General features: G+C 58.7%; 1 protein-coding gene across 1 annotated transcript in view; it reads left to right on the top strand.

The window, feature by feature from the left end:
- Tnfrsf1b (TNF receptor superfamily member 1B) overlaps nucleotides 1-12,837 on the top strand; it is a 26,627-nt gene extending 13,790 nt beyond the window's left edge. The window contains exons 3-10 of the mRNA XM_078025305.1: nucleotides 733-861; nucleotides 1,236-1,385; nucleotides 1,689-1,782; nucleotides 2,134-2,354; nucleotides 2,816-2,893; nucleotides 3,325-3,359; nucleotides 7,094-7,301; nucleotides 10,931-12,837. Coding sequence (XP_077881431.1) covers nucleotides 733-861; nucleotides 1,236-1,385; nucleotides 1,689-1,782; nucleotides 2,134-2,354; nucleotides 2,816-2,893; nucleotides 3,325-3,359; nucleotides 7,094-7,301; nucleotides 10,931-11,208 — 1,193 coding nt within the window. The 3' untranslated portion in view covers nucleotides 11,209-12,837. The remainder of the gene's footprint in view (nucleotides 1-732; nucleotides 862-1,235; nucleotides 1,386-1,688; nucleotides 1,783-2,133; nucleotides 2,355-2,815; nucleotides 2,894-3,324; nucleotides 3,360-7,093; nucleotides 7,302-10,930) is intronic.
- The last annotated feature ends 8,182 nt before the right edge of the window (nucleotides 12,838-21,019 follow it).

The following is a 21,019-nucleotide window of genomic DNA, read 5'->3' on the forward strand; positions in this document are numbered from 1 at the left end:
GCTATGTGGGGAACAGCAGGCCAAGCACAAGTGACAGGTGCTAAGGCCCTGTGGTGGAGCCCGCGTGGCAGAGCCAATGTGTGTGGCCCAGGGTGGGAGAAGGGCAGGAGGCCGGGGTGAGGATAAAGAGGCAGGCAGGGGCCAGGGCAGGGTTAGATTTTATTCCCTAAGATGCTGGAAGCCACCAGAGGCTTTGGGCCGTTAGTTTGTGATGTGGGTAGCAACATGAGTCACCTGTTAATACCCATGGCCACTGACACCCGGGAAAGGGACTTTTTCCTTCTGTTACCAGGCAGGGTCTCTTTAAGAAGTTACTAGATTAGCAGAGCACTGAGACCTTGGGAATGGGTCGGGGAGTGAGGGCCCGCCCCCTCCCCAGGCCTCAGGCCCCTGCCCTCACCTCCCTGGGGTCCCAGGGCCACATTCTTCCCGCCTTCCCGCCTGCTGCAGGAGAGTTTTTAAAACTATGGAGAGGGAAGGCCTTGGCCGCCAGTTCTGGCCTCAGCTCCCATCCTGACAGCAGGTTTCTGGGGCAGATTCCGGCGTCTGGGAGAGCAGGGGGCGAGGGATTTGGAGGTGCCCGCGTGGAGGAGCTGCGGAGGAGGAGTTGGAACCTCCCAAAGGCCTTCCCGGCAAGGCTGCAGCTCCTCGGGCCCCCGGGCACAGCCGATGAGCCTGGGGTCCTGGCAGAGCCCCACTCTGCTGAGTGCACGGTGGCCCTTGTTGCCTTAGGTCACCATGCGAAAAACCTGTGCACCAAGACCGCCGACACCGTGTGTGCCCCCTGCGAGGCCAGCACGTTCACCCAGGTCTGGAACGTGGTCAACAAGTGCATAAGCTGCCGGTCCCCCTGCGAGTCTGGTGAGTGGGCCCCAGGAGGGTGGCCCCATCCTCCCTCGGCACTTCCCTCCCCCGGGCACGCGTGGCGCCCTGCAGCTCCTTACCAGCTTCCGAGTGGCCCCTCCCTTCCCCACCTCACCAGCCCCTGGTCCAGTCCCCTGGGGCAGAAAGCTCAAGCTCGGGATGGCGGTGGGAGGACGTCGCCCACGTTAAGGTTGAGGAGCCGGTGGCACAGGGAGCAGCCTGGGAGTCTCGGTGGCCAGGGCCTTTTGTGCCCTGGGTGGGGGGGTGCACCTGGGTCCTGAGGCCAGCTCCCTGTGGCTCTGGGTTGGCTGGGAGGGCAGAGCAGGTGTGGCAGAGGCAGGAGTGACCCCAGCTCCCTGTCCCCCCTCCAGGTCAGGTGGAGACCCAAGCCTGCACACAGATGCGGAACCGCGTGTGTGCCTGCAGGCCGGGCTCGTACTGCGTGCTGAAGCGTCAGGACAGCTGCGGGCTCTGCCTGGCCATGCGCAGGTGCCCGCCCGGCTACGGCGTGTCCAGACCAGGTACGAGACCCCTGGGCCTCTCCTCCACAGGCACCCGTGGATGTCACAGGTGTCAACCCATCGGTCCAGCCCAGCCAGGGGCATCTGTTCATCCAGCCACCACTCATTCCCTCCTTCAGTACTCCCGATTAGGCACCGACTGTGTACTAGGGCCTGGGAATCCAGAGGTGGATCGGAGTAAATCCTGAGCTGCTGGAGAGTCAGGAGGTCCTTGGGCCCCTCAGGCTCCCTGGGGCTCCGGTGCAGGGTCCCCTGTGCTGGGAGGGTTCAAGTTGTTGACAACTTCCACTTTTCCCCTTGAAGGAACTGCAACCTCAGATGTGAGGTGTGACCCTTGTCCCCAAGGGACGTTCTCCAACACGACGTCATCCACAGACATCTGCCGGCCCCACCGCATGTGAGTGGCTGAGTCCCTGGCTCTGAAGAGCAGAAGGGGCTGTCCCTGGGAGATGTGGGGCCTGAGACAGGAGCAGCTCGCCAGCCCTGGTGCCCGGACGGCTTTCCGTGGGGTGGTCCTGGGGGAGACGGTGAGCAGGACCTGGCCACGGGAGTCAAACTAGAGGGCACACAGGGAGAAGGGGAGTGGGGACAGGAGCCAGTGGACCCTGGAGAGGGTCCGACACACATATGACTCCCCTGTCCTGGCTGCTGGGGTCCCTGCTGGCTGATCTGGCTCCCACGACTGAGCCTGGTCACCCCAGGCTCCTTGGCCTCTGTTGCCTGCTGATCAAGCCTCCTCCTCCCCCAGCTGTGACTCGGTGGCCGTCCCCGGCACTGCAAGCACAGATGCCGTCTGCACATCTGAATCTCCCAGGCTGAGAGTGACCCCGGGGACAGCCCGCACACACCAGCCGGTGTCTACAAGATCCCAGTCCATGGAGCCCACCCCAGGGCCCAGCACGGCTCTGTCCACCTCCCTCCTGCTGCCCGTGCAGAAGGAGAGCGGGAGCAGCATCTCTCTCCCAGTCGGTAGGCCACAGAGGGGCCTCCCTCTCCCCTCCCTCCTTTCTCTTCCTTCCTCTCTCTCTGTCCCACTGAGAGCTCCCTGTCTGTCTTGGGATGCAGGTGGCAGTGACTGGTTTCCTTCCAGGACCTGGTGATGTCACTAGGAATCCCGGGGTGGGGTGCCCCAGGGTCGGCTGTTTGCCTAACGTGGAGATGGTCTCATAATCCCTGTTTCTGACGAGCCCGTGTGGCCTGGTCATCTTGTGGCCTTCCCTTCTGGGGTGAGAACTGCCCAGCCAGGGGACTCAGACTGGTGGCCCTCAGACAGAGTGTGGCCCACAAATATCCAACGGGCTCGTCATTGAACTTAAGGACTCAGGCCTGGTCTGGCTCCTCCCGGGCAGTAGCCTGGCCACCTCAGTCACGGTGCCACTGGGACGTGGAGCTTGTCTTTGTGGCCCTCTGAGCGCCCCCCTTCTTCCTAGGACTAATTGTGGGGCTGACAGCCCTGGGCTTGCTGATGATAGGACTGGTGAACTGTGTCATCGTCACCCAGAAGAAAAGTAAGGTTCCTTTCCTCCCGGCTTCCCTCACCCACAGGACGACCTTCGGGAGCCTCCCTGGGCACGCCTTGGGCTCAGACGGACCCGGACCCCAGATCTGGACACCATGGCTCCTGTTCTGTGGGAGCTTAGGCCTGGGCAGAGGGCAGTGCCGCTAGCTTTGCTGCTGACCGGCCAGGGCAGTTGAGGCTCTCCAGGGGGACAGGAGTCTGGGGTTCCTATCCAGAAAGTCTGGAAGCACCAGGCCACCGGGCAAGAGCATGCCCAGGAGAGAGCGGGCACTGAGGGCGGGAGGGGTGTGGGCAGAAGCGGGTGGCCAGGGGCTCGGGCAGAGGGAGGAACGGGGCTGGCCCTGCCGGACAGTCGGGGTCCTTCTGTGGAGAGCCGTGCCCCAGGAAGCCGCCTCCCTGACTTGTCCCCTCTCTTTGTAGAGAAACCCTCCTGCCTACAGAGAGGAGCCAAAGTGGTGAGTGTCCCTCTGCCCGTCCTCGGGTCTCTTTCTGGGCGGGCGGGTTGCAGTGAGAAGCGGTGCCTTCTGTTCTCTTGTCCAGGGTCTGCGGGTGCAGAGCCCCGGGTGGCCCAGTGTCCAGGGCTTACACCAGGCTGTGGAAATCTCGTGGACTAGTTTCATTTCCTGATTTTGCCAACAGGAAAGTTGCAGAGCAGGACAGTGATTTACCCAAGGTCACTCAGCCCCGTCCTGGACTCCTGCCCAGTGCTCTCTGCCCCACCCTACGGCATTTTGATGGGGGCCAGACTGTTTCTCATGTCCCCACTTTTTCCTGCTTCAGTTCAGTGACAGCTGCCTAGTAGCACATGAAGCAAGTGTCCCCTCCAGGCTGGGCCCCAGCAGCCCGGCTGCCACCCTGTCTTGGCCAGTGTTTCCCGACGTTTGTGCCCAGATGTCCTGTGGTGGTGCAGGAGGCCTGCTTCCCCTTCCCTTTGCCGAGTTTGTGTTGCCCAATGGTGACAGCCCCACCCCTGTGCTGAGAGCCATCGAGAGCCCAGTGGCGGCGGGTGACAGCTGTCCGGGGGAGAAGACCCAAAGCCTGACTTGTGGCGCTTTCCCATTTCTGTGGTGTGGACGCCCCACATGGCCAGCTTCCAAGGCCATCCTGACCTGGGGCTGGGAGGACACGTGTAGGTCTGTGCCAGCACCCACTCACCCAGGCCAGGCGCTCTGCCTGTGCCAGATCCTCCCGTCCTGCGGGCAGGGACCACCAGCCTCCCCCCCTATAGACGGGGAGACTGAGGCTCTGAGCTGTAGTTGCTCCTGCAGGGTCAGGTGCTCAGGCCGTTGGCAGAACTGGCTTCCGCAGGTGGCCTGAGGGGCGGCCTCCGCCTTCTCGCCGCCTGTTGGGCCGGAGGTGTCCGAGCTGCTGCGGCCTCCCCCTCCCAGCAGGCCGCCCTCGGGGTTGGTCGCCCTCCAGGGGCCCCGCCCCTTGCTGAGCTGGTGCCCACTCTGCTGTCCCTCAGCTGGCTGGTAGCAAGCCCTGCTGGGAGCCCCGTGGGTGATGTTCCTCCACGAGGCCCGGGGGCGGGATGAGCCGTGAGTCAGCTCGCCCGCTCCTCCAGCGCTCGGGGGACAGTGGCTTCCTCTGCTTAGAAAAGCAGCATCTCCACACACGTGAGCGCACCTGCAGCCACCCCCAGACACACTCAGGCGGGCCTCCCGCGGTAACCAGGGCACGCGTTGGCTGGGTGCGGAGTGACGTCAGGCGCTGTGCTGAGCGGGCTTTCTCCTTCCAGTCTCGCTGTGACACGCAGGTCACGTGGTTGTTGTCCCACTTTCCTGGCCCAGGACTCTTGGCCCAGAGAAGTTAAGTGACTTTCCCAAGCTAGCGCAGCTGATGAGAGGGGCCTGGGTCACAAGCCTAGGTGCCTCTCCTCCCCCGGGCACACTCTGACAGGGCCACACCAGGCGTGCGCACACCACCCTGCACACGAAGGCTCCTGGGTGTGCGCCTCATACGCCCTCAGCCTCTAGGTGCACACCCCTCCACACACACAGACCGGCCTGAGGGGCAGCATGCCTGGCCTGGGAGCAGAAGCTGGGGAGGGGTCTGGGGGAGACCCAGGCCAGAAAGCCCCTGCCCAGAGGCTGTGAGGAGGGACACTCGTTGCTCCCTCTCACCGACCAAGCTCGGAGCAGGGCTGCAGGATGGGATCAGGCAGCGGCCAGAACCTGACCGTGAGCTTGAAATGCCTTCTGTCCCTCCAAACCTGGGAGCACAGGGTGCAGCGGGCAGCTGCGGCCCGGCACGGGCTGGGCTCCTCCTGCTCTCGGCAGCCGCGTGGTACCGAGCATGGGACTCACGCTGGCTGGGCTGCTGTGGCCTCATGGGGTCAGTCGCACAGGGTCCTGCCAGCCCAGAGGCAGAGGCTGTGGGCCAGGCTGGCTCCAGGGAACGGAGGGGCTGCAAGCTGGGGACGGTGGTGATTGGCCAGCGAGGGGCAGCCCCAGGAAGGGGCAGCAGTACTCCTGCCTCCGCTCAGGCCACATCTGGAATTCCCTCTGGAGGGCTAACTGGCCTGTGAGGTCCCCTGTCTGTCCCCTATAGCAGATGAAGACTCGGGACTGTCCCTCTGTCCCTGCAGCGATAGGTGTGGCCACCAGCCGTTCAGTCCCCTGTTCTCATTCTGCCCGACCCTCCCCCATCCTGGGTAGGTCAGCGGTCCTGGCAGCCACAGAACCTGGCCCCGCTATCTCCTTTTGTCCTGGGATCCAGAGCTTGCCCAGACCCGAGGCAAGGCCCTGAGTTCCTGCTAGTCAGCGTGGACAGACTCGCCTTGGTCTGGGGTCTCCCAGTGGCCCAGCCTGGGTGTCTGGAGGCAGGGAGCTTGTCTTGAGCCTCCAGACCTGAAACCCCAGCCACCGAGAAGTGGCAATGTGGCTTCAGCCCAGCTGTATCTCATCCCAACCGTGACCTTGGGCAAGTGACACAGTTGTCTCGTGCCTCCGTTTCCAAACCTCTAAGGCCAGGGCAGCACTGGACTGTTAGAGAATCTGTGGGGACGCTGTCTGGAGGGCCCTGGGGCGGTGCCTGGCAGTGGGCAGCACTCAGATGCCAGCCGATGGCTTATTAGAAAGACATTAGGGGGCATCACAGGGCAGCCTCGGGGGCACCATGGTCACGGAGCAGGGGCAGCTGAGGGTCCCCCAATGACAGGGCTCCCTGCTCTTCACTGATTGATTGGACTCAGGTCAGCACACTTTACTGCCAAGGGCCAGATAGTAAAGGTGGAAGCTTCGTGGATGGTAGGGTCTCCGTGACAATTCCTCAAGCCTGATTTTTGTAGGATGAAAGTCAGTTGGCACAGTGAGAGAGGCCGCGTTCCATCCAACCTTGTTTATAGGTGCTGAAGCTTGCACTGCGCAAAATGTCATGTGTTTTGGAATATTATTCTTAAAAAAAAAAAAAAAGATTTTTTAAAAACAATTTAAAAACTCGAAAACTGCCCGGTAGAGGCTGAGGCAGGAGGATCCCAAGTTCAAAGCCAGCTTCAGCAACTTAACGAGGCTGTAGGCCACCTAGAGAGACCCTGTCGCAAAACAAAAAAATAAAAAGGGCTGGGGATGTGGCTCAGTGGTTAAGTACCCCTTGTTCAATCTCCGGTACCTAAGTAAACAATTAAGTAAGTGAGTAAGTAAGTAAATAAATAAATAAAAACATGAAGTTATTCTTCGCTCTCAGGCTGTAGGGAAATCAGCAGTGTGCTGGCCTGGGCCGCGGCCGTCCTCCCTCTACTTCTGTGTGAAGCTTACCATACCGCTCGCTGTTCAAGCACATTTGGCTGCTCAGCTGTTGAATCTCCCAACAGCCCTGTGACATAGGTTCTTATTCTCACCTTAGAGATGAGAACAGGGAGGCACAGAGGGGTTAGGTAACTTGTCTGTGTTTGCACAGCAAGCGAGTACAGGATTTGGCTTGTGGCTGCTGCCCTGGGTGACCTTAGGAAAGTCGCTTTCCCTGGGTCATTGTTGGGTGGAGAAGGCCACATGGCCCCTGCCCTCCTCAGGCTCAGGTTCCAGCTGGGTGGCTAGATGCTAATAATAGAAACACAAAAAACCACGGAAACTCACACCTCCCAGAAAGTGCTGTGTGTGGAAAGAGCAGGGGCCGGGGTGTGGTGCAGCCTCAAGTGCTGACGGGAGGTGGGGGAGGAGAGGCTGGGGGCTGACTGCTCTTCCTCCCGCAGCCTCACCTGCCTGCGGATAAGGGCCAGGCGGCGCCCGGGCTGGAGCAGCAGCACCTGCTGACCACGGCGCCCAGCTCCAGCAGCAGCTCCCTGGAGAGCTCGGCCAGCGCCGCAGACGGGGGCGCACCCAACAGGCACCGGCCGCAGATGCCCGGCACTGAGAAGGCCCAGGAGTCCCGGGAGGCCCGGGCCAGCTCTGGGAGCTCGGGTAAGAGGAAGGGGCACCCCTGGCTCATCCCGCTCTGTGCAGAGGCCCCCTCCGCCTGGGGGGGATCGTGTCCCAGCAAACCCGTCGTCAGCCAAAAACATCCTAAGTGAAAAGTGCACTCAGGACAGCTGTCCCAGAACCCCTGGCCCAGTGCAGTCCACCGCAGGGAGGGGTGGTGCCCCTGTGGTCCTGCGGCTTGCCAGGTGAGGGGCTCCTGGTCACTCTGAATCGCCCCCAAGCCGATTAGTAATGGCTAGCCGATTAGTAATGATAGTAATGGCTCTTTTGTTTAATATTTATTTTTTATCTGTAGTTGGACACAATACTTTTTTATTTTATTTATTTATTTTTATGTGGTGCTGAGGATCGAACCCAGGGCCTCGCACATGCTAGGTGAGCACTCTACCACTGAGCCCCAGCCCAGCCCTGGTAAAGCTTTTAACCAAGGCCGTTGGTACGTCAGGCACCGTACTGGGCGCATTACATGCCTAAAATCAACCTGCACACCATGGCCATCCTCATCCCCATTTTACAGGGGAGGAAACTGGGGCCCAGAGAGGCTAAGCAGCCTGTTCAAGGGCACACAGAAGAGCCAGGAGTGCCCCTTGGGTTTCCAGGGCTCTGCTCACTGCAGCTTTTTGTGGGTCCCTTTGAGCCTGAGGTGCCAGGACCGTGGGGACCTTGTCCCATTTGTACAGTCTGCATTTTGTCCTGAACAGGTGTCTGGCAGGTGTCACCCCCACCGAGTGCATCCCCGAGAGGCTTTCCCCGAAAGCCCTGGGCCCCCTAGGGTGTGTTCTGCAGTGGGGAGGGCCAGGTGACTGGCCCGCGTCTCTCCCGCTCACCTGGCCCGTGGGGCCACAGGGATTGGCCATGAGCTTGGCCATTCCCGGATCTGCCCAGCGGCTCTGGGGCCACGGGCATCTGAGCAGCCTTCTCAGTCCCACTGGTTCCCCATCTGGAAATGAGCCATGCCACCTCCTTGGCAGGGCTGCTGAGGGATGAGTGGCACGTGCCCGGCTTGGTGCTGGACAGGGCCCAGCTTCCTCTGGGCCACCTCCAGGCGGGCGCTGACGGCGGCAGTCACCGCACACCCGCTGCTGCTCCCTGGCTGGCATGTCCTGCCTGCGGCCGGTGCTCACACCACCCTGCCCCCAGCTGCCCACATGAGCTGCCCACTTCTGTCTTCTCCTCACAGCCCACCCGCTCTGTCGGGGCGCGTCTGGTCAGTGTCCTTGCTCCTGCCCGAGAACTCTTTCGGGGAGGCCCCACCGGGCCGGCACAGAGCGGGCGCCCGAATGTTTGTGGCACGCATGAGTGAGCGTGCTGCGGACGGCAGCTCTGGGTCTCTGTCCAGCTCTTGGATTCTCTTTCTGGTCTCTTCCACAGGCCCGCGTGGCTTCCTCCTTGGCCCCGGAGTGGACGCCGGCCGTACCTGCCTGTCCTCTTTCCCTTCTGCTTCTATTCCTCCTCTCTGCCTCGACCGCCTCTGCTCTCCCCTGCTTCCCCTCCCACCGGTCACCTCTCCACTGTGGGAACCCCAGAGCTGTGCCCCGTCCGCCTCCACAGTCTCCTTCACCACGGGCAAAGGCCATGGTGACTTCGGGTGACATTTGGGTGCTTCGGAGGCTCAGAGTGGAAATTTCTTTCTGGCCTCACCATTTCAGCCCTCCTCCCTCTCCCTGGTTGGTTTGGGGCTGTTCTGAGAAGAGCAGTGTTGGCCCCGCCGTCCCCCTCCCAGGCTCCCCCAGTTCCCAGAGGGCGTCCAGAGAGCCAGGCTGGACGGGGCACTGGAAGACAACCAGCTGCCCCTTCATCTGGGTGCCCAGTGGGACAGGAACAGCAGCAGCAGCAGCAATGGTCACTTCTTGTTGTGTGTGAAGCCCTGTAGTCCACCCTCCAGCTCACCCGTCATCTGTCCCTCACCAACTAACTAGGAAACTCAGGTGGCCACAGGCGCTGGGCAGGAAGGTGGGGCAAGCTGCCCCTGAAGTCCTTCCTGCCAACTGCTTCAGGAACGTGGCTTCCCTGTGGCCCGCCACGGCCAGCTCTCCTGCACGTGGCTCCCAGGGGAGGCCTTACGTCCAGGTGGGGTTTGCCCCTTGCTGCTGGCGAAGGAACCAGGGCCTCGTGTGCTGGCGAGTGCTCTGCGCTGACCGCCACCCCCAGAGCCAAAGGTGTGAAGTGCCAATGGCTGGATTTGAAACGGCAGGAGCCAGTTCACTTTAAAACTCTGCTGCCACCCGGACGACACACCTGGCCTAGTTTTCCATTCCACACTCCTCTCTATGACAGGCACTAGGGACATTGCAGGGGACCCAGGGAGCGGTGGACAGAATGGAGGGCTAACGTGTCTACGGAAGGAGGCCAGGGAGGCTTCTTGGAGGAAGTGGCCTTTGAGCTGAGTGAGGCCCGAGGGCGAGCCCTGAGAGTAGGCTGAGGCCTGAAGTCCAGGAGGGGCAGGAGGGGAGTTGGCTGGAGGGCCCAGGGAAGAACTGGAGCAGGAGGACAGGCCGGGAGAGCCCGGAGGGCCGGGGGCTGTTGGGGGGCCCACGGTTTGCTGCGCAGCCAGCAGTTGCCGGCCACCTTTAAAGGCCTGGCTCTGGGGGCCGCAGAACAGACTGCAGGAGGCAGGTTTGGGACCAGGAGCCCGTGGAGGTGGCTTAAACCAGTCACGGGGGATCCGGTGGCCACCACCCAGGCAGTTGTAGGGCAGTTCAAGGTACCTTTGATGGTGGTCCCGGCAGGAGTCGCTTATGGGTGGGTCGTGGGCTATTAAAGAGTCCAAGGCTCTGGGTCTGAGCAGCTGGGGACGGGGCAGGGTGAGCAGAGATGAGCAGGAGCAGGTTGGAAGGGAGACGGGCCTGTGCGTACCAAGTGTGGGTGCTGCGAGGGAGCTGGACACGGGCCAGTGTCCACCCCAGTGAACAAGTGTCACTGTCTCCAGGAGCTGCCCTGGCCCCACAGATACAGCAGTGAACAGGACAGTCGTCTTTGCCTGCCAGGGATACACAGGGCACCCTGTCCCCATTTTACAGCTGAGCGCACTAAAGTTCTGAGGCGTGAATAACTTGGCCGAGAAGCGGAGGCAGACAGGGATCTGAATTGTCAGACTGAAGGCAGCAGGAGGCATTCCGGCGAGGTCACGAGGTGCCCCCCCCTTCCGGAATCTGAGATTTATGGAACCCTCCAGGCAGCTCTCAGGGAGAGAAGGGGCTCGCGGGGAGTGAAGATGACTTGGGGTCAGCGCTCGGTTTCCAAGAAGGAACCGTTTCCGGGCAGCCCACAGGCACTGGGCAAGGCGGGGGCTTCTCTCGGTGTGGCCCGGCTGCGTGGCCTCCAGCGGCTGCTCCTCGCAGGTGCCTGACAGTGTTGGTGACATGTGCTTCCTGCCCCTCCCGCCCGTGTGTTCTTGGGACACTGGCACCTGCCCTAGCTCGCTGGGCGGTTTGGGCAGATGGGGAGACTGAGGCTGGTGGCGGTTGGCTCACCTGGGGTCACACAGCGGAGCTGGTATAGAATCTCCGCCTTGGCTCCAGGGATAGAGCTGTTGCGGCCTGTCTTGTCTGCCTCTTGTAGCCTCTTGAAGGCTCCCAGACTGACACCCCTTCCCACCTTGTGCCTAACAGAGTCCTCCCCTGGTGGCCACGGGACCCAGGTCAACGTCACCTGCATTGTGAATGTCTGCAGCAGCTCCGACCATGGCTTGCAGTGTTCCTCTCAAGCCAGCGCCACGATGGGGGACCCAGACACCAGCCCCTCGAGCTCCACGAAGGACGAGCAGGTCCCCTTCTCCCGGGAGGAACGCCCCTTTCAGTCCCGGCTGGAGACCCCAGAGACTCTGCTACAGAGCTCGGAGAAGCCCCTGCCCCTTGGCGTGCCCGATGCCGGCATGAAGCCCAGTTAACCAGGCTGGCGTGGGCCATGTCACTGCCAGAGTGGGCTGGCCCCTGCTGAGGGACCCTGGTCCTTATAGACCCCACCCCCAGACTCTGTGGCTCTTTCTGGGCCAAATTCCTTGAGTGACATCCAGAGCCCTGGCCTCGCCCTCCTTGCAGGCCGAGGGAGGGGAGCAGCATGGTGGGACCCTCTGCCATTGTGCTGTGTGCCCTTCTCAGAGGGCCGGCCGGGCACAGACCCAGGGGAGCCTGGGACAAGCCCTTGCTCCTCTGGGACCTGCCACAGCTGGCCCTGGGAGCTTGGCTACTGGAGCCCCTGGGGGATTGGTTTGGCTTGGTTTTCTGCTAACTCTGACTTTCTGGAGACCCCAGCACCCTCCCCTTCTCAGGAGCTTGCTGGGGAAGAGGGGTGCGGCGGGAACCATCCACGGAGAAAGGACACTTCACCCTGAGTGCCGAGGCCACAGGATGGTCCCAGCAGGGGAGGCTGAGATCAGAGGGTTCTGTGTGGAGAGGAGGCCGCAGCCCAGGAGGGGACGGGATTCCCTCGGGTTAGCTCCAGACTCCTGGAAAGTACCATTCTGTACCTGGACGTGAACATGAGGTGCCCGGGGCCCCAGCAGGCAGCTCTCCCTGCTGCATCCTGGGCAAGATGACAGAGCTTGGGTGGCTTGTGCTCAGCGGTGGACACAGGCTTATTAGCATGTCGAGGCGCCAGGTTCCAGCCCCGCTGCATCCGCATCGCAGGTACCGTGCGAGCCACACAGAGAGCCCCGGTGTCTCCGTGCCCTCTGTATCCTCCATCTTTGACTCAACGTCCCCGGGGCTCCTGGCCTCCTCTCTCGGGGTCTGGTGAGCCATCCAAGGCCACTCCTCCTGTCAGGGAACTTCAGGGACTGGAAGGTCCAAGGCCCCGCAGCCATCGCTCTCCTACCTCAGCCTGGACCTTCCTTCAGCCTCCGGAGGGGTGTGCTCCCCCACCCCCTGGCCCAGGGGAGCTGCCGAGCCACCTTGGTACTGTGCCCACTGAGGTCCCCCGTGCACATGAGGAGCTGAGGGCCAGTCCTGTCTGTCCTGTGTCCTGGGTCTGCGTGGCCGGAGACATCGCGTTGCGTTGCCCACCCCCGAGCAGCTGAGGCCGATGGTTTTTTTGCCAAGGACTTCTTCACTATGAGAGCGTCAGCCCGCTCCTGGGCCCAGCAGAGTGTGTCCAGGAAAGGCAGTGGCCAGATTCTAGAAGGAAGGGGTTGAGAGGCCAGTTCAGCTCAGGTACTTGGATCCCTTGTGGATAAATTCTACTGGATTTGAACTTGGCAGTTGATCTGTGGGAGGGTAGGAAAGCCCCGCTGTCACCATGGAAACAAGAAGGGCTTCCCACTCTGAGTCAAGATGTCCCACTGCCTGGACAGCCGGGTCTGTGCGCGCAGCCCACCCATGGCCGCGGTGCAGCATGTGTGCCCCCTGGTGGGCAGACCTGGCGTTGCCCTGCAGAGCGGGGGGAGCCAGAGTTGGAAGGACTCTTTCTGGATGTGACCTCTGTCTCCCCACTTGTGCCAACTCATCCTGAGAGAGTGACAGTTTGCACTGTGTGCCCGATAGTGTCGCCGCTTACAAATAAACTTCTAGTTTGTTTTACACATTGACTCTGGCTCTGGCTGGGGTCTGAGTTTGGGTTTGTCCATGGTCCTGCTGGCCTGCCACCGATGTGACAAGAGATGGGGTTGTGCCCAGCTGTGCTGTGACTGGCCCCAGAGGTCACCCTATTACAGCTGCCCTTGCTGGGAACCTGGCTGCACCCTCTGGAATGAGAACATCAAGACAGAACTTCCTGCCTTGGACAGCCCCCTGGTCTTCAGCTGTACGCACGCCTCTCGCGCTCTCTTACCCTGCCCGCCTCAGCCTGCTCTTGGGATGCCGGTGGCATCTCCGCAGGTCTGTCCGTCACAGGCTGCCCCCAGTCAGTGGGTGGAGGCTCCGCCCGCCAGAGGCCCCACTCTGTGCAGCCACACATGAAGCCCATCCCTGGGTGCTGAGGTCAGCGTGGGCTTTGGGACAGAGTGGGTCTTGGAGGGTGTCGGGGAAGGGTTCTAGTGCTGACTTCTGAGCTGTTCCTGAGAGAAGAGCAGGAATGTTCCAGAACAAAGTATGGAAGAGAACAGAGGCAAAGGCAGTTCTTTTTTTAAAAAGTTTATTTTTGTATCCTCATTTGGGGGGTCTTTTAAAATTTAACTTTTAACAGATAACATCATCATCCTCACGACTGAGTAACAGATTAAGGCTAAGTACCCAGATCACTGTGTCCTTATGCCTTGGGCGTCTGGCCTTGGCTCGGCATCAGGGTTGACTAACTGAACAGTGTTTTTCCATGCAGTGGTCCTCCCGGAGGCAGTACAGGCTGGTAATAGCATTTTTAGAGACTAGAAACCCATCCTACTTACTCATCATAATGTGGACTAGATTCCTTCTGCAGGTCCTCTGCCAGTTAGACCTTCCCTCAGTGTACTCACCGCAAGCAGCTTGATGACTAGTTTGCTACTCTTTATCAACTCCAAATTATTCTTAGGAATCTCTTGGCTTCTTATCAGTGTTCAGAGATGGTGCAAAAAAAAAAGCTCATGAATTCTTTGTTGAAAAGCTGGCACTAAAAACTGAAAGACCGAGGCTGGGGATATAGCTCTGTAGTAGGGCTCTTGCCCCACTATGCATGAGGCCCTGGGTTTGATCCCCAGCATTGCCAAAAAATTAAATTAATAAATCAACGGGAAATACCAAGGATGCCAATCAGTTATCCTGCTTTTGAGATGCTCAGACCATTTCATCCCTCTGATGGCAAAACATCTAGATAGACTGGCACCGCCGCTGCTTCCCCCAGGGGGTTAAAACAAAACAAAACAAAACAAAACTGATTTGAAAGCCCCTAGGAACGTCCTGGCCTCGAGGTCCTGGGGGCGCAGGGTGCTCGCCATGTCATTCGAGGAGGCCAGGCCATTTTACTTCCTCAGCCAGTGACTCACTTCAGCACAGTCCTGAGAGGACCTGTGGCCACGGTGCTGACGCCTGAGAAGGTGTGAGCCACAGCAAGCTGAAGACAGGACGGGAGGTGGGAGACAGTGAGCTCCCGGGAACCAGGGCAGGCAGGGCCGCCTCCTGAGGCTGCAGGGCTCCTCCCAGGAGGCACACCCCAGGTGGTCTCTCCCTGGTCTGTCGGGACACACAGCAGCCTGGGAGGACGTCTCGCTTGTCCTCTCGGTTGGTGGAGTATTTTACCTTGGGAAAGAGGCCCGCAGCCCCCCCCCTCCATCCCGCTGTTCTGGGTTTCCTTAGTCCCTCAGGAAGGCAGCTCGTGGAGGAACGCACATCCGCAGAAGCGGGGACAGTGTCTGGCTCCCCAGTGGCAGCAGTAGCCTCAGAGGCCACAGGCAGGGGAGGCTACGAGGCCTCAGTCCCTAGACCTGCTGATGGGGCAATGTCCCCCTCCTGACGGCCTGGCGGAGCCATCTGGCCTGAGTGCCCTCCGCTGTCCCCGCCTTCAGAGGGGCTCAGGGTCCTGCCCTCAGCACTGCCACCTTTGTGCTGGGTGACCTCAAGATGTGTGGGAGCCCACTGCAGTGGCGCACGCCTGTCATCCCAGCAACTCCGGAGGCTGAGGCAGGAGGATGGCAAGTTCAAAGCCAGCCTCGGGAGATTATTGAGGCCCTCAGCAACTCAGCGGGACCTTGTCTCTAAGTAAAATACAAAAAGGGGCCGGGGATGGGGCTTTGTGGTTAAGCACCCCTGGGTTCAATCCCTGGTACCAAAAAAAAAAAAAAAAGTGTGGGAAACACAGAACGCCCTGCCTCTCTGTTCCCGGCCCTGCCGTCTCACCTGGGGCTGTCTTCCACCCCCTTAACCATTCATGTCCTAGAACTGGACACAGCACACTTCTGGGAAGAGCCAGGGGGGAAATATTTGAGACTCCATAGGTCTTAGAATCACGTCTGCTCAACTCTGCTGTTGTGTGGAAATGGCTGTGCATAGACCCGAAAGAAGGGGCCTGGCTGTGTTCTAGGAAAACCAGACAGATGGGCAGCAGGTGGATTTGGCCCACGGGATGAAGTCTGCAGATCCGCGCCCCAGACCTTGGCATTACTGATAAGCAGACCATAATCTCAACTGAAGCATCCAGTTCCCGCCATCTCCTGTGTCCCTGCTTCACCGGCTCCAATCTTGTCTGAGAAAAATGCCCTCCTGGCCATTTGACATTCTCCCTTGCATGTACCCGCAACTCCTGCAGCTGTCTGGCTTGGTCACACTCTGGGCAAATGCAGCCGTCTTCCCGGGCCACACCTAGCCAGTGCTCCTCCAGGAGGCAGGATGAAAACACTCAGCCTGCGAGCATGGCAGTGCACACCTGCAGTTCCAGCAGCCCGGGAGGCTGAGGCAGGAGGATCACAGGTTCAAAGCCAGCCTCAGCAACTTAGCGAGGCCTCAGAGACTTAGCAAGCTACTGCCTCAAAATAAAACATAAAAAGGGCTGGGGATGTGGCTCAGTGGTTAAGCGGCCCTGGGTTCAATCCCTGGTACCAAAAAAAAAAAAAAAAAAAAAAAAAGATCAGCCATGTTGGCTTTAATTTCATGATGATTAAACTCTCCTTGGTGATGCCCTGAGTAACAGCCTGCCCCGCCCCACTCCTGTGGTCTGTTCCTGGTGGCTGCTGGGGCCCCACAGGCATTGAGGTGCTCAGCGCAGCACGGACTCCCTCACTCAGTGGTGCTGGGGAAGGTCAGGAGTCGAAAGAGGAGGTGTCACCAGGACTGCTGGGCTCAGGAGGGTCTAGGGGACATCCTTGCCTTCAGCGCCTGGAGGCACCTGCCTTCTGTGGCTTTGGCCCCTTCCTCCGTTTTCAAGGGTAACAGTGTCGAGTTCTCTGCCTTCGGCGGCCCTCTGCCTCTCAATTACAGAACCTGGGATTACATCGGTCCTACCCAGGGAATCCAGGATCCTCTCCTCTCTCAGGATCCCAGAAGGTAACATAGTCCCTGGCTTCTGTGAATTCAGATGTCTTTGCAGGGGCCACTCATTATCCAGCCTGTCCCCCACTCCACTCTCCCACGCTCCTGGAGAGACTGTTCTACATGTTCACCCTTACCTTCAGATGGTTACCGGGCTGCCTGTGCCCACCCCGCACCTGCCCTCCCACCTGCACCTGCCCTCCCACCTGCACCTGCGCCTGCATCCCTGTAACGATGGCCACAGGCCCAGGCGCCTAGCACCTCTCCTGACTCAGTGGCTTGTCCCCTCTCTCTTTTAGCAACAACCTCCTTTGCCCTGGGTCTGCCCTGCCTGCACGACAACCTTTCTGTCCCATTAAGAAAAGAAAAAGCCCACTACCTCTCACAGGTGACAAAGGCTGCCACCAAGAAACCCGAAATAACAAGTGTTGGTAAAAGTGTGGAAAAATTGGAACCACGTGTACAAGGGCACAGCAGGCACGGGACACCTGATGGCAGGTCCTTAAAAAGTAAGCATGGAATTACCAGAGGACCCAGCAGCCCCAGAAGAATCGAAAATAGCCTCATACAGGAATCTGTACCCCACGGAGCTGCAGCGTCCCTCACAAAAGGTGAAGCAACCCAGGTGGCCGTCGGTGGAGGAGTGGATGGACACAAGGTGGTCTATCCGTACAGTGGGGCGGTACCAACCTTAAAAAGGGAGGGAATTCTGACAAATGCTACGGTGGGTAAGCGTTGGGGACACTATAAATGACCCAGCCACGACACCAGGTGAATCCACTTACATGCCACGTGCGTAGATTTTCTGAAATCTGTGTACAGACAACGGAGCCATAGGGGCCGGGGGCTGGGGAAGGAGGCAACGGTGTGTGGGGGGGTTATCATGGTGTGGGGTGCGGAGTTGCCGTTTTGCACAGCAAGAAGTTCCCAGAGGGCGGTGCTGATGGTTGCACAGAGCGTGAACTTACCTGGAGCCTTGGGACTGCTCGTCTTAAAACGGTTAAGACGGTCAGTGCTCCGGTGTGTAATTCTCCACTATGAACATCGACAACAAAACCCCTCCGCGCGCCGTACTCCCTCTGAGTACCGTCAGAAGCTTAGCTGCTGTTCCGAAGAAACACCCAGAAACTGCCCGCACCTGTTCCCTCTCTCTGCTGCATCTTCTCCCGCATTGTCTGGTGCCGGCACCTTCACCAAGACTCCTGATGTTTGGGGCTGTGCCGACCTCCACATGCTGAATGCAGGGGTGGAGAGGAGGATGGAAGAGAGAAGGAGAGGGAGAAGGAGAACAGCAGGGAAGGACAGTGGGATGGTGAGTTTAAAAATGAAACCCCGTGAGCACACTGACCTTCACCCCTAGACCTGTTTTCCTCCAGGCCCAAATTCTTAGAAGTTCCCGTAAATCTAAGTGTACTGTAAAGCCAGTTAACTAGAGCCTATTTACCTTACTTGCTTACAGAATGTATTTTTAGATTAATTAAAGAAGCCTAAAGATAGATATTGCTACAGACCCATGAGGTGGGTATAGGCCAAGCACTAGATAAAGTCAACTGGAAGATTCTGAGCAGAGCCAGACCTCTGTGTGCTGCGCTCTGCTCCATGATCAAAGGAACCAAGCTCATTAGGCTGACGCTGCTCCACCGCTGCCATATGCTTCACAAGCTCACATTTGCCAAGTTTCCTTTAATAGAATCCAGAGGCCTGGCAGGGTGGTGCATGCCTGTAATCCCAGCAGCCCAGGAGGCTGAGGCAGGATCACAAGTTAGAGGCCAGCCCTAGTGAGACCCTGTCTCAAAATAAGAAACAAAAGCTGAGCGCGGTGGTGCACACCTGTAATCCCAGTGATTCCAGGGACTGAGGCAGGGGAATCGGAAATTCGAGGCCCCTCGGCAACTTAGTGAGGCCCTAGGCAACTTATTAAGAAATAAAATGGCTGGGGATGTAGTTCAGCAGTAAATCACCCCTGGGTTTAATCCCAGCACAAAACATAAATAAATAAGTAAGATTTAAAAAGCTCTGGCGATGTAGCTCAGTATTAAGAGCACCCCTGGGTTCAATCCCCAGTACCAAAAAGAAGTCTGAGACTCCCAAAGCACAGTTCACTCTCTCTTTTGAGAGCGGATTCTGCTCCTCTGCTTGCTTCTCCTGAATACATGTTCACGGTGCCTCTTTTGAATAATTCCAGTTTAAGTGAAGAACCCACCAGGGCTGAGCGAGGTCCCCATTTACCCTCTGAGGACCTCCTCCAACCCCATCCAGTTAGAATGACCTCAGTCCTCATCTCAGTGACCTTGGAACTCTTTGGGAGCCCCCACGCCCCTGGTTCTGCTGCATCTCAGGGCCTCTTTCGCCAGCTCCTCCTCATCTTGTCCACGGCTGGCAGTCAGAGGCCCAGGGCTGGTCCTGCGCCTCTTCTCCCTGCCCACCTCACTGGCTTGTGGATGGATCTCACTCAGCTTCGTGGCTTCAAACACCATAGACACATCCTGCCAAGTCCTGCACGTGTGGAGGCTGAGCCTTCCCTGTGCCCGGATTCCCTGCTGTGCTCGGGATGGACCCAGCAGCTACAAAGGAGCTTAGGTGGCGGGTGGGAAGAAATGGAACAGGGAACATCGGACAGTGACGAGAAAATGGAGTTAGGTGCGGGAGACAGAGAGACAGGGGTTCCCATTTGGGATGGGGAAGGCGGGGAAGGGGCAGGAACAGAGGCCTGAAGGAAGGCCAGAGGAGCTTCCCTGGCAGATCGCAAGTTCAAAGCCAGTCTCAGCAACTTAGTGGGACCCTCTCTCTCTCTCTCTCTCTCTCTCTCTCTCTATCTATCTATCTATCTATAAAGGGCTGGGGGTGGCTCAGTGGTTAAGTACCTCTGGGTTCCATCCTGGTACCAAACAACAACAACAAAAACTGAACAAGCCCCTGGGCAGTGGCTGACACAGGGCTGAAGAGGGGGCCAGCTGCCCCTTCCTTCTTTGGCTCCTTCCTCCAATGGGCATTGGGCATATCTGCTAGGTGCTGGGTCAGAGGGACCTGGCTGTGACCTGATCCTGGGCTCGCTGCTCCCCGGGGTTCACTAGCTACTGGGGAGACAGGTGAAGCACTGGATGATTTGCTGCGAGAGGGAACATTTGGAGCAACGGAGGCACCCACCTGCCTAATGGGGTAAGCAGTCAACGTGGGTCAGGTGTGTCCCTCCTGCTCATTTCTTTCTTGCATCAGGAGAGCACGAGTGGTACGGCCAAGTGGGGACCAGCTTGGATGGGGAGGGAAGGTCTTTTTGATTCCTTTCCCTCGGGTTTTCATTCATTCATCATTATCATGGGGCACCCCGGTGGGTTATCCCAGAGGTCAAAACTCGTGGGTCCACACCGGGTGTGGTGGTGCACACCTGTAATCCCATCTGCTCAGCAGCTGAGGAGGGAAGATTGTACATTGGAGGTCAACTGGGAAACTTAGTGAAACCCTGTCTCAAATATAATTGAAAAAGGGACTGGAGATGTAGCTTAGTAGCAGAGGGTGGACCTGCCCAAGAAAGAGTCCTGGCGATACCACTTCCTGTCTGTGTGACCTCAGGTAAGTGAACAAACTTCTCTTTGCCTCACTCTCCTCATCTGTAAAATGGGATTAAGGTAATGCCTCCTCTGAGAGGGAGGTGACCTGAATTCCTACCTGCAAAATGCTCAGAATAGTGCCTGGCACCTACTAACCCTTCGTTGCCTTTTCCTTACGTGTAGCTGCCGGGGAGACAACAGAGAGGGGGCAGGGGCCCTGTTGGTGTGCAGCTGACACAGCAGGAGGGGCTACGCCAGGAGCAGAGAAATGGAAATAGGAAGTACAGGAAGAGGTGCTGCTGTTCTGCAAGGGCGGCGAGGAGGGCGTCTCTGAAATGCTGGCGTTTGAGCAGAGGCCTTGGTGGAGGGGATGGGAACATCTCTGGGCTCACTGATTGGGAAAGATCTGGGGTCGGAAGCCCAGAAAGGATGTCGGGTCTCATCTTCAGTGTGATCGGAGGGGCCCAGGGCCAAGCCGGGGCGTGGGAAGTTCCTGGCATTGGGAAACAGCTGCGTGACTTCATCTCAGTAACTGCTCTGCAGGATCATCCCTGCGGCGCAGAGGAGGACAGCGAGGCAGGGCTGGCTGGCCGGGTTTGATACTTATCTAAGGAGTGGGGTGGACAGGCTGTAGACTGTTGGAAACTGCCAATAACCCGCTCCTTAGAATTTCATAGCATAGCTGGGCGTGATGGCGCACGCCTGTAATCCCTGCGGCTGGGGAGGCTGAGACAGGAGAATTGCAGGTTCAAAGCCAGCCTCAGCACTGGCAGTTAACAACTCAGTGAGACCCTGTCTCTAAATAAAATACAAAATAGGGCTGGGGGTGTGGCTCAGTGACAGAGTGTCCCTGAGTTCAATCCCCAATACTCCCCCACCAAAAAAAAAAAAAAAAAGAAGAAGAAGAATTTCATAGCATAGCCAACCAAGGAGAAGCCTTGCTCTCGGGACTTCTGTGCCTGGCCTTGTGTTCCATATTCAGAATCCAGCAGACTGAACAGCAGCCCAAACACTGGGAGCTCAGAATCTCCATCTGTAATGGGAAGGGCCGAGCTGTGTAGCCGTTATTATTATTCATTCATTCATTTATTTTTTTCCCCATGAGCTATGTGCACTTCCACAAGAGGCTCTGGACCTGGGCTTCCCAATACAGTAGCCACCAGGCACAGGTGACTGTTGCGCATTTGAGACACGGCTAGTGCAAATGCAGATGTGTGAACTATATCTCAATGCAAAATACCAGCAGTGGAAGACTTGGCACTGTGCATGGATGAATGGA

This window comes from Ictidomys tridecemlineatus, chromosome 11 (genome assembly GCF_052094955.1).
Source record: "Ictidomys tridecemlineatus isolate mIctTri1 chromosome 11, mIctTri1.hap1, whole genome shotgun sequence".
Lineage (NCBI taxonomy): Eukaryota > Metazoa > Chordata > Mammalia > Rodentia > Sciuridae > Ictidomys > Ictidomys tridecemlineatus.